The 18,431-nt window shown below is 40.5% G+C and overlaps 1 protein-coding gene and 1 pseudogene across 3 annotated transcripts in view; both read right to left on the bottom strand.

The window, feature by feature from the left end:
- Positions 1-18,431, bottom strand: part of LOC309666475 (protein ILRUN pseudogene) — a 725,371-nt pseudogene that overhangs the window by 20,569 nt on the left and 686,371 nt on the right. The gene's annotated exons all lie outside the window — the stretch shown is intronic.
- Positions 1-18,431, bottom strand: part of GRM3 (glutamate metabotropic receptor 3) — a 237,490-nt gene that overhangs the window by 91,215 nt on the left and 127,844 nt on the right. Inside the window, exons 1-2 of one of the 2 annotated variants that reach the window (XM_082472477.1) lie at positions 15,225-17,141; positions 14,507-15,118 (exon numbers count right to left, since the gene is read on the bottom strand). In XM_082472477.1, coding sequence (XP_082328603.1) covers positions 14,507-14,974 — 468 coding nt within the window. In that variant the 5' untranslated portion in view covers positions 14,975-15,118; positions 15,225-17,141. Of the gene's footprint in view, positions 1-14,506; positions 15,119-15,224; positions 17,142-18,431 lie in introns of those variants that run through there. The other variant, XM_082472476.1, reaches the window with a different exon arrangement.

The following is an 18,431-nucleotide window of genomic DNA, read 5'->3' as shown; positions in this document are numbered from 1 at the left end:
TTTTCATTTGTCAGTCTATACTTTGAGATGGTTCCATAGACGTTTGTTTACTGACTGACCATCTAGAGAGATAAGAACAGTTGTCTAAGAAACCAGGGGACATTTCAGCTGGGAGTTTGAAAGCTTCAAGCTATAAATATCATAATCAGGTTTGGCTTTATGATTTATGTGAGAAACACCAAGACCTTATGGCAGAGCCTGTTGTTTCCTAGGGCCTGAGAGGCCACATACAAGTTTTGCAGAAACCCTTTCTGCATGTAGCGTGTACTATAGTTTTATGTTCAATGTTCAAACACCTTGGGGTATCCACTTTCTGGGTGGTTTGAATTTATTACAGACTAGGCTGTGCGATGTTTTCACTGTAACCTCTCAAGTCACAAATGTATGACTTTTTTTTTTGACTCGAGGAGAAATGCTTAAGATGCTAGGCTTGGCCAGCTACTAGTATGTTTTCCAGTAGATGCTATGGTCTGAAATGAGTATTTTTGTCTTTGTCCCATTTTCGCGGTTTTAAGCTGGAGTTATTTCGGATGGCTTTCCCCAGCAATAGCTGTCCACCGAACCAATGGTACATGCTGTTGAACTTCTGCTACCATTTTCCCGTTATTTTCCCCTCCAAATGGACTCAGCTCTATATAGTTTCTCTATATAGTTATTTCCTCAAATCTATGCGCCTTTGCATGTGTTGTTCCTTGTGCTTAGAATGACCTTTACCACTTGTCTGTTCAGTGAATCCATTCAAGGGCCCCTTCTCTGAGAAACCTTCCTTGATTTGTCACTTCAGGCCAAGTTGTGTGCCCATCTTCTGAGACTCTGTCACTCCTTTATGTATTTCCCTCATGGCACTAATCAAATTGTATGGTTACTTCTAGATCCTTCACTAATTCCTCTACTGGAGTGAAAACTCTGAAAAACAGGGAATGAACATTGTTAATCTCTGTTTCCTCGATGCCTTGCAGAGTAGAGATGCTCCATGTTGTTTGTTACATAAATGAGTTGATAAATGAGTTGATAGCTTGCTGCTCTTTCATGTGACCTTTTCTAATTGCAAGGATACTTTTCTGTGGGAACTCCCCTGCCCCCAAACTAGCTACCCACCAGCAAGCCGTGTAAAGCTCCTCTCAAACACTACCTATAAACAATATTCTGTGCAGTGTGGATCCTTCACTAATCCTTGTCAAGTTTTCACCAAAATGAGATGACACCTAGACAATTGGCTTAGGCCTTGAGGTAGCTGAAGCAAAGGTTTTCATACCCTTAAAACCAATTTCTCCAAATTATCTCTGTGTAACTAACTAGGAATATACAAAAGGAAGTCAATATCATGCCAACTGGATCTGGCCATTGCACCAATTTCCTTTGAGCTACAAAGGTGCCTTTTTGTCTTAAGGAAAACAAACTAAGGTCTTACCATGGAGCCTTAGTCCTCAAACCACATAAACCTAAAGTAGGAATCATATAAACATATACCTAAGGGAAGACTTCATCAAATGAACGCTTACTAAGGTCTGCTGATAAGGTAAGGTTTTTCTGGAGACAAATGCATTATGTACAAGATACGTAAGCAGCCAAACACTCAGCACTCACATCAGTTGCTCAGTTCTTATTCTTTCTTGGGAATGTCTTTCCCATAATCAATAGCCAGTTGTGAAGTGATGCTACTCTAGGCATCCAAACCATCCTTATTCACTGTTGGGAATTTTGAGTTAAAGACCAATTTATTTGGGAGTTTTACTTCTCCCAACATTTTTTAGCAAGTCACAGGCACTCTTTAGAATTCCAGGTGTCATGCTTCATTTCAGTGATGCTTCCATCATGGGAAAAAAAGAATGTAAACTATGGGAAAGAGCTCGGGTAGTCTATTCTTTGAGGTTGTGGAAAAAGGGAATATGAATTGGAAATTTCAGAGTCACCTGTGAACTCCCACATCCTGTGGTCACTCTTCCCCTTCAGGTCATCCATGATGTATCCATTTTAAACATGAGCGTCATGCCTTCTGTGGTGACACTTTGCCAAACATTTTTTTTTTTTCAACAGAAGACTAAAAGGCGTATGCACGTCTAGTGTCCAGTAGAAATAAGTTTCCCATTAAAGTGATTGTCCAAGAAACGTGCTATCTGCAAAGCTGAACTGTATACATTTGAAAAATAAGCTGTTGCTGCTGTCCTGGGAATTAGGAGACTTGATAATAACCTCCATGGGTTTGCCTTTGCATTCGATGCTATTCCCATATCGCTTTGGGGCTGTTTTCTAAGAATAAGCCTACACCTTTAATTGTTTTATCACACATGCAGTGCTGATTGCTTTGTTTCATTCTTTTAATTAAGTGATTATATATAAGCCCGGAAGAGTGCTGTACTTTAAACCATCTGCTACCTTATAACCCATGTTATTACATAAAGCCAGTTCTAAATGTTGTGATGGGAAGAGACCTCAGTGACCCTCCTATTCAGATTGATCAAGCGGCACTATTAGCTGTACAAAATCCCAGATTGGCTTGGATTTTAAACTGAAACTGGAGGTGATGTGTTGTTGAGAAACTGCCTGAGGAATTCAAGCTGTTCCCATCACATGAGTTATCTGCCCATAAAGGATGCCAATCATATTGTTATTGCAGAAAGGATTAGTCACTTTTTTTTTTTGACCACACTGCCTACAGCACATCTGGGAATATTTTACATGAAAAGAGTTGACTGGAGCCCATGTTTGAAGGTGAGAGATTAATCTGGATTTAGGAAATCATATAATGGAGGGTAGCAAGTGCCAGTTTTCTCAGTTTAATCTACAAAAGTCACTGATTCTTACATGCCATGAGCACAGAAAATGCTCTAGTCAAAGATTTACACTGCCATTCCCACTAATGGTATGACTCAGTCCTGATGATTTTGCAGGGACGTTCCAGACAAAGGACTCCTTAGTCATGGCAGAAACCTTCATAAATGGCTTTCAGTAACCCTGATTTCTATCCCTCCCTTTCCTGAAATATTTGCGCTCAACACCTGTGGTTTGCAACTCAGATAGGTAGACACTTTCATTTTCTTCCTTTGTGACGAAGGAATTTATGAATAGCAAGATTAGCCATTTAGGTGTTCTCATCGCTTATCACTGAGGCTGAACTGCTCTGCAGACCATGTAGGATCCCTTGGATCACGTTCTTCCGGGAGACTGGCATCATCAGACACGTCAGGTTTCTCATCGTAAGAAACGCACGTTCGACAAGGGTCTGTCTTTCTCCCTTACTAACAAGGCACCATCTCAGGAGTGACTTTGCTTCCAACTAGACTTAGCAGGTACTTAGAAGAGGAACGAGATGGTATTTTGCCCACTGAATCAGCCTGTATCTGCTCTTTGTTCCTTTTCCCCCCGTGAATTAACTTTCAAGAGAAATCATGGAACTGAACTGGCTTGAATTTCAGTCTCTAACAGTAAGATCAGAAGGTCTGTTTCATATCTGGTCCAGCGTGCATTAGTGTTTGCCAGCGACACCTGAGAAAGGATGACTACAAGGATAACTTGACACCAACAGACCTGTTAAAAACACATCCTTTAGTGCCTTGGATATTGATTTTTGACAGTGCCTCTTGAGGACTTAACAGAGCCACAAGTTGAACTAATCCATATTTTTCTGTGGCCCCTGAAGTCACTTGTATAACATAATATGCTAAATGTAGTCCTGTCAATAAAAAGGCACTCCTATCCTTTTTGACTATTAACCAAGGTCCAAAAGCTGTTGGGTAAGCGTGGGAAGAGCTAAGGGCTGTAGCTTAATTTTTAAAAAAATGATTAGTATTTATTTCTGAGGTCCTTTGCAATAATTTAGGGCAGAGGGCTATATACCATATTATTTGTAGCAAATAGAACTATGTTATTCATGGTTTTCCTGTTAACTGTTCATTACTTCAACAGAACTGGCAGGTACAAAAGCAAGTAGTATAACCATTCGGTGCATAGGACTGGAATCAAACCAGCCCCTCCTCTCACTAGCTGCATGAATTTAGGCAAGTTATTTTAATTCCTTAAGCTTCAGGTTTCTCATCTGTAAAAAGGGATTAAGTAGTCTCTGGTTTATGAATTTATTTAGGGATTAAGTGATAACACATGTGAAGCACTTAACTCACTGGCTAGCACATAGTCAATGTTCAAAAAGTGTTGGAGGTCATGAGAATGGCTAAGCCAGCAGTCGTTCATTCAGCAAACTTCAATCAGTGCTCATTATACAAGGCGCTATTTTCAAATTTAGGTTGTCCTAAGCTGAGTAATGTATCCCCACTATCTCCTAGGAAGTTGTAGTCTCTTGGGGACAAAGAAACATAACAAGGATAAAATTTTGAGATAAGTGTACACATACTTATACTAAAACACAGGTGAAGGAGCAAGTTCAGGTGAGTCATGGCAGGCTCCCATGTAGAAGGAACATTTAGACTTGATCTTGAAGAGAAAGTGAACAGTTATCAGGCAGAGGAAGGGAGAGGAAGTTTTCAGGCAGAAAGAAGAGCAGGAAGACAGAGATGGGCAAATGCACTTTTGCTTTAAGAGCAGCAAATGGTTCAATATTATCAGGGTACCCAGTGCCCTGTAGAGATTAGCAGGGTGAGGAAAGATAGAAGGACTCTGGCTGCACTGCTAAGTTTTTTATACGCTGTGCTAAAGAGTTTGAATTTTTCTTCTTTAAGAGATAAAAAAGACATTAAAATTTTTAATTAAGGGAATGACATGACCACAGTTACGTTCTAAAAAGACCACAGTGGATGACATCCAACTTGAAAAGAAAGAGTCAGGGAAGGGTAATCAGATGGACGACATACTCATTCTGACTCAGGCTGTGAGTTCTTGAAGGCCAGGGACCTTGTAATCCCAATAACAGTGAGTCAGTTAATAATAGAAAGGACAAGATCAGAGGTTTAAATAAAATTTGAGTCCACTTAAAACCATTTATTTGTTTGGTGGTAATTACTCAAGTACTCGTGTCTTAATTTGTTCTCCTGTTTGTGTCATTACAGGTCACCTTGAATTCTTCTTGGAAAGAAGCAGGTCATAAATAATTTTCATCGTTGGACACTATAAAAAAGCTAAAGAACTTTTAAATTCCTGGAAACATCTCAGAAAAAAGAGCATGAAGACTTTCTTCAAGGTGGAAACAAAAACTGAGAGTCAGATAAGTAAACTTTGATAACGGTTGAAATTCCCTGGATGGCACCAACCTGTATTTATTATCACATTTCTTTAAATCTCGTATAAACAATATTCCTTAAAACTACTGTGTCAACATAGGTAATATGTGCTTAATGCACATGGTGGTTTTACTTCGATGGAAAGTTACTTTTTTTGTAGAAAAATTCTGAGCAAATTGTAGATTATGTGTTCCATCACATCTGTTTTCCACACTGGGAGAGCTTAACAGCATGGTTTGTATTCTCTGAGGCCTCATTGTGAACCTAATGGCAGCTACGCAAATTGGAGGCGCAGTGCTTGGGAGGGACCAACTAGCCCCTGGGATGTGTGCCCTGCAAATTCAACCCTATTAAGTGATGGCGAATGTCTCAAGATGCTTTGCCATTCTGACCGCTTGGCAGGGAAACCTGGTCTGTGTTTGGAATGTAATTTTTGAAGGTGTTCTTCCTATTGTATTTTCCCCTGTGTTACAGTTCCCTCTGCGGGAATGTAAAGTCAAGGAGCTGGCATGAATCAAGACTTTGTCACTAGAAACAGAGGGATTTCCAGAATATACCAGGTGGTGATGTCAAAAATAGCGACAGCACAATTTTAGTGTTCAAAGTCCCACTGCTATCCCGCCTGGAGTAGCAACATTTACTTAGAGTTTAACTGCAGGTGTTTTCGGAACATATTCTTAGATTTTCCAAGTCCACTAATTGGAAAAATACTCTGTAAGTTTTCAACTGCATTTTTCTCAGACCAGTAAAAGCCCTTCTATTACATTAAATCAATGGACTTTGATTATTATAAACTGCTAAGTGTTGGCTCTTTGCATATTGAAATACTGAGCCTTGTACATATTGCTCCATTAAAAAGACACATATTTAATGGTGATTCGGAAAGAGAACTTTGTATTGTTAAAGCAAAATCACAACTTTGTTTTAACTGCACGTGTCAGCAGTCCTACGTCGATGAGCTTACTGATTAATCTGTAATCATATTATAAAACACTTGCTGATCTTTCAGGAATGCCTGTGTCTCTTGATTTTCATCTCATGACCTCCATCACAGATGTGTGACCACCACAGAAGCTGGTTCTCAGCCATGGGCCATTCTATTGCCCCGTGGACAGTAGTCCTGTGAGTAACCTCTTGTTTTTCACAAGTAGTTTCCAAATAAACACATGACAGAAGGAGAATTAATTAAGGAATAAATTAACTCCAAAGCAAAGGAAAAGAAATAGTGCATCTTAGATAATTACATCTGGTGAGAAATTTCTACAATGAAACAGTGTTAACAAAAGCATTTTTTTCCCCTTAGCTATTGTATTTTTAATTTTTGAATTTAATTTTATTTTTTTAACGTCTTTATTGGAGTATAATTGCTCTACAGTGTTGTGTTAGTTTCTGCTGTATAACAAAATGAATCAGCTACACGTATACATATATCCCCATATCTCTTCCCTCTTACATGTCCCTCCCACCCTCCCTATCCCACCCCTGTAGGTGGTCGCAAAGCACTGAGCTGATCTCCCTGTGCTATGCAGCTGAACAAAAGCATTTTTGAATTGCTCTTGCTGTTGCCTCTCTCCCTGTGATAAAGTCCTTGAACAGCATTGCCCTTTTTTGGAGGAGGAAAAGCAGGAGCAATGGAAAGAGTTTTCAAAACATCAGCTTTGTGAGATTGCTTTTGCGTGAAAAGTCTGGGAAGGAAATAAAAGATTCTATCAGAGATAACTGTTGAGTTGGGTTTTTCTGAAGCTTAGACTACGTGAGGGGGTGGGGCAGTGTCGGAGGCAAGCTATCCGGATTTTAATGTTGTAAAGCGGTAGAAGCTTGAACTTGGTGTTTGACCTTTATGAACCTCAATTCCTCTTGGAACTACTCCTCTTGCACTGCAGATGTTAAAAGTTAAAAAAGCTAACAGATAATATCTACTAAAATCTAAAATGTTTAATTCTCATTATGTGTGGACCACTATTTTTTTTTTTTTTTACTGTTTTTCATGTATTTTCTCACTTAATTCATGCAATAGCCCAGTGAAAGAGGTACTATTCATATCTCAGTCTTAGACATGAGGAGAGAGGTAATGAAGGATCAAATAAATCCGAGGTAGTCTGCATCCGGAGTTGTAATCACTGAGCTGAACTTTTTTAAGAAGGCACGGTAAAAATGTGCAGTTGTATCCGTGCTGTGATTGTTGTATTTGCAATATTAAACTCATTAAAGGCAACTATCATTTTTACTTTTCTAGTGATAGAGACACTAAAGATAGATTGGTAAATGGATTTCTAATGCTGTCACTCTGCTTTTCTTAAGTACAGGATGATGTTTCCTTCTCTTTTGTGATAGCTCCAAGCGTGGTATCTGGCCTAGTCGACACTCTGCATATTTTTTATGTGGAGAGACTGCAGAGAGCTTGATTAGAATAAGGATGGGGCTCTAACCTAATCTGGAATGGCCCTGGGTGCCCAGCTATGCTGAGTCTTGGGTAGTTGTCTCTGGGAATAGTCAGTCTAAGGACAAGTGGAGTGGAACCCTTGCTACTCTCAGATCAAAGCACCTTTTGTGGCACGCGTGTAGGCAGTGGAGGTGGGGAGGGTGGGGGGACTTTTGTCCCACAAGCTCACTTTGCGACATCATCTGTCTTTTGTATCAAACACAGTTTTCTGTTATAGGAAAATGCTGAGTTTTCATTTACGGTCTTCCAGACTGATCTAGAATAGGCAGGTCGTGGTCGTGACCTGCAACCCAAGATTCATTTAAGGATGCCTTCTGGACATGCAGCAGGATATCATTCTGTTAGTTCTTTCAATTCGTTCAAAAAGCATTTACTCTCAACCTGGTAGAGGCATTGTCTTCAGTGCCCTCAATACAAAGACAAAAGATGTGGTTCCCAAACTCAAGTAGCTTATAGTTAGGTGGGAAAATAGATATGCAAAGGAATCATTATGGTTAATAAGCTAGTAATGGAAGTGTGTGCTTAGGTCGTGGGCACTTGGGCAACGTTTCCCAAAAGGGATAGGGTTTGAGCTGAGAACTGAAGGAGAGAAGGATTTGGCAAGGCCTACAGACAGCTAAGGGACGGTGCATTCCAGGTGGAAGAAACACTGGTCTCCTTTTTAGGAAAGAGTGAGCAGGTAGTATACATCGGTAGACGAGAAAGCAACTTTCCAGGGACACTTCAAAGGCAGGCTTTCTGTTCACATGGATCTAAAAGTCTTTTTCCTCTTCACCTCCGTTCCTTTCTGCTCATTCTATCATTCTCTCTGGTCTCCTAGTACTTATGTTGTCAGCTGATTCTCCAGTCTTACACTTGTACCTGTTTTATGTATGGATTTGATATTTCCTCATTTGCTTATAGGTGCCTCAGGGGCTTATAAGTTGTCTACTATTTATAAATTTTTTTATTGAAGTATAGTTGATTTACAATGTTTCAGGTGTACAGATTTATAAATTTTTTATTGAAGTATAGTTGATTTACAATGTTTCAGGTGTACAGATTTATAAATTTTTTTATTGAAGTATAGTTGATTTACAATGTTTCAGGTGTACAGCAAAGTGATATTCTTTTCAGATTCTTGTCCCTTGTAGGCTATTACAAGATATTAATATAGTTCCCTGTGCTATACAGTAGATCCTTGTTGTTTATCTATTTTATATATAGTAGTGTGTCTCTGTTAATCCCAAACTCCTAACTTATCCGTGCCCCCCCTTTCCCCTTTGGTAATCCTAAGTTTGTTTTCTGTTTTGTAATAATATTTATAAATTTTATTTTGCATGCTCTCTGCTTCACATGACCTAGAGTCTACACAATAGTGTTCTTGCTGAACCTAAAATATATAAGCTTAATAAATGCTTATTTTCTGATGAAAAATGATTTTATGAGTGCCCTAGTTGTAATTAGTACACAGCTGAGATGCTTGATTCACCAAATTCACACAAATACTACCATAATCAAGTGAAGTAACAATTGATTGGACTTCTTCAAATTAATCCTGTTGGAAGAGAGTCTGTAATTTATTTTGCTTCGTGTTTATAAAGACACTGCCTTTATAATCACTCATCCTAATAGAGTATTTTGCTTGAGTGACATATAATTATAAAATTAAGAAATGCCCTTAAATGCAACATAGTTCAGATACTAATACGTTGCTTCGGTCTCCTCAGTTACAGGCCAGCTTTTGTTTGAAGAAACTCTGGTGACCAAGGACCCATTTCCTTACATCCTCCTCCTTCAGGACTATCATATCGTTTCTAACAACTCTTCCTTATGTTGGCCCTAAATATGCCCTGCTCTCAATCAGTGATTGCCAGAGGGAAAGGGGGATAACTTTGTAATTTGGCAGTGTATAGGAACATTTTGGGATGTCACAATTTAGGGTGCTGTTGGCATGTAGTCCGGGGTGGGGGGACCAGTGATGCTGCCAGACATCCTGCAATGTACAGGGCAGCTCCACGCACCAGGAGTGTCCAGCCCAACAGTGACAACGTTGACAAACTCTACTCTAGGTTAAATTTATTTATCCACAGAAAAAGCATTCTTTTTCCCTCTGTAGTCTATCTGATACTCGGACACAGCTAACCGTATGAAGCCTTTTGTAACCCCAAGTCCTTCAACTATTTTTCTGACGCTCCTATAATAAGAACAACAATTCACGTGTGATTCTTCCCCACAGCATTTGAATTTAAAGGAGGAAGGAATCATTGAGGGAGGGAGATGTTTAATACAAATTGACCAGTACAGGTCCACTTTCACACTGTGGAATTAGGTGGAGGAGGAATAATAGAGTGGCGAGTGTCTTTATGGGCTGTTCTTCGTACCCCATGTAGATAAATTCTGGGAAACTTACTGCAAGGGATTTAGTTTGAGTTGTTCTTCTCAGAGACATGATGTGAGCAATGTGTGGCATGTCCAAATCCATGTCATGATAAATGATACAATGGCCACCTCCCAGGGTCAGGAGTTCCTGGGATGTGGCTATTGCTAAAAATTCTGAAAAAGGGTCTGTTTCCCAAGCATGGGAAGGAGGTAGTAAGATCCTTTCAAGGCTCTCTTCTGCCCTTTTTATGAGCTATCTAACCCAAATACCCTTTTGTCGCTGAGGTCACTTTAACACTCAGGGACGCAACAATAACTGGGTCAATTAATGCTTGTCCTGTTGTTCCAGCTGCACTTTGCTTTGGTAAGACAAGAAAGACTGAGGAAATATACATCCTCTGAAAGGAGTGAGGAACATTTGGGGGAACATTTCAAGAGACTTTTTTTTTGTTTTGACTGAACAACTTAGGAGCTCTAACTACAGTCTATTTGAAAAAACACAAGCATAAACACTGCTTCAAAATAGTACCATGTAGGCAATTGCCTCACTAAAGGCAACCAACCTGATTCTCTTCTTGAATAAATACTTCTTTCCCCCAAGTGGGTGGATTGCAGGCTTATAGAAGAGAGCAGAATACAGTCTTAAAAATGCTTTGAAAAGAAGCTCATTCACCAGAGGGGGTGAATAGACCCCACGTATATTTGCTAATAAAGAAGGATCTTGATGCTAGTTTTCATTGATTACCAAATTTAAAAATCAGTCCTGTTGCTTTAGACAAGAGACCACCACAGAGTGGTTTGTCTTACTTAAAAGGAGTGTTGGGAAAATATCCCGGTTTTCATCAATGGTGATACAGGTTAACTCAGCAAATCATTAAGAATTTCTCCTTTCACGCAGTTTTCGCTATCTTCAAACTGCCTGTTGTATGAACTAATACAGCAGAGGATATCTCCTCAGCTGACTTCTAGGAGCATTCTTCTTTAGTAGGAAGATGATGAGAGAAGCGGAAATGGGAGAGAGAAGTGCCTTCTGAAGCATTCCCACCAATAAAGCTATTCAGGCCCAATGGGGAGATGATAACGTCTAAACTCAGCCAACCGCAAAAGAGAAGATGCACAAATTTTATCACTCTTGATAATTCTGTCTCTCAAGAGACAATTTTGTGACTGAAAACTCTGCGCTGTGGTTTGGGACTTGATGCAACAATTAGATGAGTGGAATCTTTGAAATTGTGTGGTGGATTTCGTACTAGTAGATTTTTTCTACAGTTTAACCCTCTTTTCTTCCCCCAGCTTAGTTCAGGCACAGGCATTTCCAGGAAATATTTAGGAAGTCAAAAGGAGTTAAAAATGGATGGCAGAGGTGACTGACGGGCGTGGATCTTTGCGACTACCGGCTACACACTGTCACCATGGTTACCAGACACCAGGGTAGAGGATCAGAATCAGTCCAGGAACAAAAGTACGTGAGTGTGAGGGGCCCCCAGACAAATCCTCTCTTCTAAAATATCTCTCATTTGTGTACAAGAGTGTCTGAAAATCACCATTAGGAATCTGTTGCTTTGGATTGCTGTTGACTATTTTTTATTTTTTATTTTTTTAGAATTCTTATTAAAAGACATGTGTTTCACAAGGATAACACACTTAAATTCTCAGCTATATAAGAGCCCGTAAGACCTCTTCTCATTCATGGTGCTTAGCCGGAAGCAAGGCCCTGTGGCGAAGGGTTCCTTGGAAGGCTGCCTGGAGATCAGTGTGTAGACAGATGGCTCCACCTCCCCGCTTACTTTGGCCGAGGGGACCAGCGTGAGGTCTAATCAGAGACTGAGCGCCTGAGGACCATGGAGCGGGGAGTGAAGCCCTCTCTCTCCTTTCTTCTCTAGCTCATCCCCTTACTCCTGTCAAGGTCTTTGTCCTCTTGGTCACAGACATCTGCCATATCTTTCTGATGGGTTTTCCTCAGATCCAGCCTCTCATTCACACTGTGGCTCAATTAGCTTTTCTCTAGAGCAACTTTCATTCTCTCAGTCATCCTCAAAACCTTCCTAAAGGTCATTTCTTACTTTGTGAACCCCGTAAATGTATTGTGAATTGTAGTCACTGTTATTTCATGATAGTACTGTACCCACAGCCAGAATTCACATTCCTCTAGGTCAAGGCTGTGTTCTCTATGACTTCAGGAGTCTCTCTAACCCCTGCAACAGGGCAGGACGTACGCAAGGAGCTTTACATAGATTAACTGATGGATGAAGCCCATGGGGAACCAGCAACGATTTCATGGGGCCGCTTGGCCACGGAGTTGGTGTTAGATGTGGCTCTTCCACTGGTTTTTCCTATGATTTTAGGGCCATAATAGTTACTGTTTATTGAATCTGTTAGTTTTTTGGTAAGGCATTTCCCACGGATTCTCTCAGTGTATCCTTTCAACAATTTCTTAAAGTGGATGGTTTTTCCTTATTTTACAGGTAAGCTAGTAAATGCTGGGGTTGGAATTCAAACCCCAGTCTTGCTGATGCCAAAACCTTTTCTGTATAGCATAATAGTTTTGGTTTCTTTATTTATATTGTGGAGACAAAAGCCATATCAGCATTTGTGACTTTATAGTGATATGGACCAGATAAGTGAAATAATAAGCAGGTCCTTTGATGATTAAGAAGTGGCTTTTTTCCTTGTGAACAAGTGCAGGGTTTTAATAGCCTACATTTTTTTTTTTAAGATAACCTGACCTCTTTTGAGGAGTTTATAGGTAATAAAAAAGTAAAATTAGATTAAAAATCTATTTGCCTAGCATAGTTTGTTAATTATTTTGGATAAATAGATATTTACACATCTGCTGTGGAGTGCTATTTACTGCATTGGGAGAAACTAAGGTCAGAAAGACATACTTGTAATTCTTTACTAGTGGTAATATTGAGTATAATGTAAATATTTATAAAATGTTTGGCACTCATCTGGTGAAAGTATTATTGAAGTATGACAGATATATATATTTTAGTTCTCTCTTCTTAAATAGCAAATTCCATCTTACCTGATCCAAGTACAGAAACAGTGGCAGAATTAACATGATATGCTTTGAGATGTGCAGTATTTTCTATCCATCTAATGAAGTCAAAGGGTGTTTATGAAAAACCAATTATCCTAATTACTCGTAATATGAGTGTGTGCACTGTAGAAGAAAAGAAATTTGCAGTAGTCATTTAGAATAGCACAGAATTGCAGGTAGAATTTTAAATGCCACAAATCTCTGATACAGAAGTAAGGTTATTCCAGGGCAAATAGAACCAATGTAAGTGGTTGGCGATATATACAGGCAACATGTGTGTATTATGACTTCCTTTAGTGCTTGGGGCTTTGATTATAGTCATTTGGTAGGAGGCAAAGTATTCAATATGTGACTCTTATCTTATGGACTTCTATTACGGCCACATTCACTAGGAAAATATTGAAGTGACATATAGAAATCACACAGGACAGTGGAAAGAGCCCAAAAGTACAAAAGACCTATCTGAGTTCTAGTTCATGTGCTACCTACCAATGGGAGTTTTCCTGAAACCAATATTTCTGGGGCTTGGGAAAATGAGAAGTTTGAGCAGGATGAATTCTCAGGTCTTTTCCACCTCTAATTCTGTGACCCTGTGAGCATTGCAAGAGTTTGACTACTATGTTCCTTCTTTCCCTAACAAAATGATGAGAACCAATTATCAGCTTTTTATCTAGTTTAAGTTACGTGCTAAATTGTTCCCTCTTTTTTTTCTTTGGTAGTAATCATCTGGCTTCTCTGCATACATTTTCAGGTTTATACCATGAGAAATTGTTTATAATTTATCTCTGAATAAAACAATGCTTGGGAAAAAATTAGTGTGGAAAAAAATAAAGCTCAGTGATTTTGTACTTTCTTGTGCTTGATTGTATTGATGACTTCCAATCATGACTCTGCCGTGTATCCACATCCTTTGTGATGTAACTTAGCAGCACGTGTATTGTGGGTAAGCACATATTTCCCTGCTCCCTGATTCTGGGCTGAGCCTTGTGAGTTGCTTTGCCTGGAGGGATGTTCACAGCTGTGAGGCATGCAGAAGCTTGGGAGGGGCCTGTACAGTTAAATCTGCATTCTCTTGCATCTCTGTCATCACTCTGAGAAAAACAAGCCCGGGCTAGCTCACTGATTCCAGGTGGAGGATAAGGGACAAACTTGGAGCAGAGCGACCTGCAGCTGAACCTAGCCTTCATCAGCTCACTCCAGCCAGTCTTCAGACTTATAAACTATAATGATCAGTAATTGTTGTTTTAAGTCACTGAATTTTGGAGTAGCTTGTTATGCTACAGTAGCTACCTGATATATCTCTAAACAATTTTCATTGCTAAAGTACTGTTCTGTCTGCAAACCTATATTATCAAAGACCCATAGCAATGAACAATTGCATGGCTAATATCATCCATTGATGAAGCTCTTAGGATATTCTCCTCTTGTTCTCCCAAGACATAAAACCAAAGAGGTACAGCGTTTTATCAGCAGCACTGCCAATCTTACCTGTATGGAAACACTGCTGTAAGAGCCGCCAATGACCCCTGCAATCAGCAGTGGGATATTTTCTTGAATGGCATAGGATCCATCAGGACACATATACTCAGCTTCATCCACTTTAGTCAAAGAAGCCCTGACAAATTCCAGTGATTGCTCTAATGCGTAGGTATCCCTCGAGCATGTATCCAAAATGTGAACCCCCAGCTTCACTCCTGGGAGCAAGTAGTTGTCTTTGTTAATTTCATCGATAGCAAACAACATGGCTTCCAGGCGTTGGATCCCTCGATCTTCGTTGATTCGCCCACATTCTTCAGTTCCAGTGCCTTTTTCATTAATAGGAAATAGGCCCCCTAAAACGAGGTCGCCTTCTATTTTAATCTCCCTCCTCAGAAAGTTATGGTCCCCTAAAGAAAGTAAAAGTCCCTTTGAAAACAAAGCTAAGGTAAGAACTTGGAGTCTTGTCAACATCTTCATGAATCCCGTGTCTGTACCTCTGGGAGATATCAGTGGATGGAGCCAATGCTGCGCGCTAGTCCTCCTCTCTCATTTCCAAACTGGATCTTTGTTCTGTCCTTCATATAAGGGAGGAACAGACTAGCAGAGGCTGTCAGCAAATTCCTAAAGAGATGAGAAAAATTAAATGAACAACAATGGTAAAGAAAGCAACAGTGATTACATTGATGGTCTCCATTCAGACCTTTGGTGGGATAATGACTCAAATTACCATCTGCTAAACACATATGGACCATTGCACCAGGCACGCTCCCAACAAGTATTCTCGCCCAGTCCTTACAGCACACTGTGATGTAGCTCTTAGTGGTCCCACCTCCCAGAAATGGACACTGAGGACTAAAGAGATAAAGTGACCTGACAATGTGTACTTAGAAGGGAGTTAGTGTTCAGACCCTGGTTTTTCTAATGCTAAGTTCAGTTCACTCCCTCTTCTGAGTCACTTACTTTGCTATTGGTAGGGCAGCAACTTGGTTATGAGTCTTTATTCCTTGTCTTTCAACTATAAACAGCTCCTTCTTACCCACTCTTCCCTTTCCATGTGGAAATAAAACAAAACACAATGGTAACTCTGTCCCTGTGTCTGCATCTCTGTCCTCCCTTCATAGCTGACCTCTTCACAAGGATTGTCTGCAGTATTGTCCCCACTCGCTGTCACCCCAGATGCTCTCAGTCACTGCAGCCAAGTTCTGCCCCCACTGTTCTAACAAAATGGTTTTGGAGAAAGCGACTACTGATCTCCTAGTTTCTAATTCCTTTAACCCTTTGTAATCCTCATTTTACTTGACCTTAATTGAAATCTTAACTCTTTTCTCCATGTTCCGACTTCCTAGGCTTCTGTTCTCATGCTGCATGTCTGACTACATCTCAAATTCCCCGCCCCACCCCAGTCCTGGGCTACCTTAATTAGTGTTCACAGTTTCGATGACCACTTAACTGATTCCTAGGTTAATTGCCTGCTAAACAGCTCAACCGACACATCCCTCTGACCCCTCAGGATCTACCTGTTATAAACTCCCCCTTATCTCTGTGAATGGTTCTTCTCTGTACCCAGGCTCTTGAGCCAGAAACCTGCACAGAAGAGCCCTTCCCATTTCCACCTTTCCTATTTTCTTCCCATCAGCCACAGAGTTCTGTAGAGTCTACCTGCTGAACATCTTTCAAAGCCACCTTCTTTTCTTTTTTTTTTTACCCACGAAGCCAGGCTCTTGTTATCTCTAGCAGGACCATAGCAATAGATTCCTAGGGAGCTGATGCCAGCCCCCAAAGCACCGTTTTGTGAGTTGGGAAAAGAAAATCTTCCTCAAGTGCAAAATTCTAAAATTTGTTATTGTATAACCTGTAACATAGTTGTAACATCAGTGATGGAGAAGGTGCGATGCCTGTTGGCTGTCTCTTCCAGCTGGTGTTAGGCAGCTCCTGACATGGGCCCCACATTTCGGGGAGCATGGTGAGAATGAGTTCTGGGGTTTGCACAGGACGTTGGAGCTTAGGACAGTTTCGTAAATCAAGCTTCTTTTTACATGATAGGCTCTAACACGTGCATCTTTTAGGAGTCAGGCAAAGCCCTCTGGGGGGATCATGGTTTTTTTGCCTGGGGTCTTCCCAGGGAACTTTCTGAAATCCTGGTGTGGAGCTGTCTGGTCACATGCGCACAGGAACCAATGGACCTAGTGTTGTACTCTTGACACCCGGCTCCCTGGCAGTAGAGCAAACATCGGTCAGCACAGTCACTCTGTTTGACCAACCCCTTGGCCCCTAGATGACGTAAGCTTATTACATTCAGAGTTAGGTGAGAGACGGTAGACTCCTGGAGCAGTCTCCTGACAGGGCACAGTTGCATGCTCTCGTGTGTGTGGTCATGTGTGCCTGTCTGCTCTCCCGCTTTTGTGCATGACCGTGTATTGGTGAGGTTTTATGGAGGAGGGGTCTCTCCTGGCTGCTCCTCGGCTCAATCAGGATGCCTGAAAGGCACACCACTGGTGTGCTGTCAGGTGTACTAGGAAATGTTAGCAATCTGAATGGTGCCCCATTGGAGGAAGTGCTCTATCTAATGTATATTCTTAGTTGCTGTTCAGAGTGCCCATCTCCTGTTAATCTATACAGACTTCCCCTTGCCTCTAGGTTGAAGAACGGTCTTGATCCTGGAATGCTCCGTGATCTTGAACCTGGCAAGCTCTCAAGTCTTTCTGTTCACCATGCCCATCGACTTCATCCCACGTCTACCTTCAAACCGTATGCTTCTGCTATTTGAACTATGTTCACTTCAGAGGATGACTTAGATGGTGATGACCCCTCGCTTCTGCTCATGTTGCTCCCTTTGCTGGGAAGGCCCTTCTACACCATTTGTCTGGTAAGCGCCCACTGAGCATCTAAGACCTTACAGTCAGTACCAGGAAAGGCCAAGAGTTTTTTCCTATCTTCCTTCCCCAGTCAAATTGTTTACTTCCTGCTTTGTATTCCTGCTGTAGCTAATTCAAGAAATATTTTGTGATTACAATTGGTATTTGTTTCCTTGTCTGCTCATTAGGGATAAATGAAATGGCACGACTTTTAGGATTTAAGGTTTGAAGGAAAAAACAAAACTCAGCAAAAATATCCAGACAGGAGCTAGTTCAGTGTTTACTTCAACATTTTTGACATTTCTCCCTTCTCCTGTTAGCAGTGCCCTTTAAAACCTGGCTTTCCACATGCTTTCTGTTCCTCTTTCATGGGGCAAGGGATGGGTTGTTTTCTTGAGACACACAAGTCATCTGGGTTCGGTTTTGTTTATTTAGGTGTGAACCTCAGCACTCAGAGTGGCCGTGATTGGAATGCTCAGCGTTAACCTAGAGCCTCTCTGGGATGTCTGCCACAGGGCACCAGAGAATCTAATAATAATAATTTTTAAAGAGGTTGATACTGTAGTAGAATTTTTTTTTTGGTTCATATCAGTTTCTGGTCTCTCTTTGAATTTTATGTGCAATTCCCTTTGAAGCAAAACTGCCATGGAAGGTAAAAGACACTGCGATCATTATCACTAATGATAAAGAAGCTGAAATTGTCTCTATAAAATAATTGTTTTATGTGCCTAATAAAAGAGAATAGTTAATTAAAAGAAGGTCATCAACACAGTCTTAACCATCTATCTATAAAAAAATGTAGATATCTCTTGAATATGTAGGAAGTTTGACTACACAAAGAGTAAAGATGACCGTGTAGTTTATGGAAAGCTTAATTCTCGCTTAAGAGGATGGATGCTCTTAGCCAAAGAAGACTTCAAATGAAACATCACATTATGATGAAAGTAGTAGTATGTGTCAGTCTATCTGTTTCACAAGTAGAGGCTGTGTTTTATTTATCTTTGTGTATCTAGGGCCTGGCATAGTGTCTGCAATCCAGAAGATAGTCAATAAATATTTCTTGAGCGAATCCAGACATC

This window comes from Balaenoptera physalus, assembly GCF_965194825.1.
Source record: "Balaenoptera physalus genome assembly, chromosome: 8".
NCBI lineage: Eukaryota > Metazoa > Chordata > Mammalia > Artiodactyla > Balaenopteridae > Balaenoptera > Balaenoptera physalus.
The sequence above is the reverse complement of the archived record's forward strand: the minus strand, read 5'-3'. Positions and strand labels throughout refer to the sequence as shown.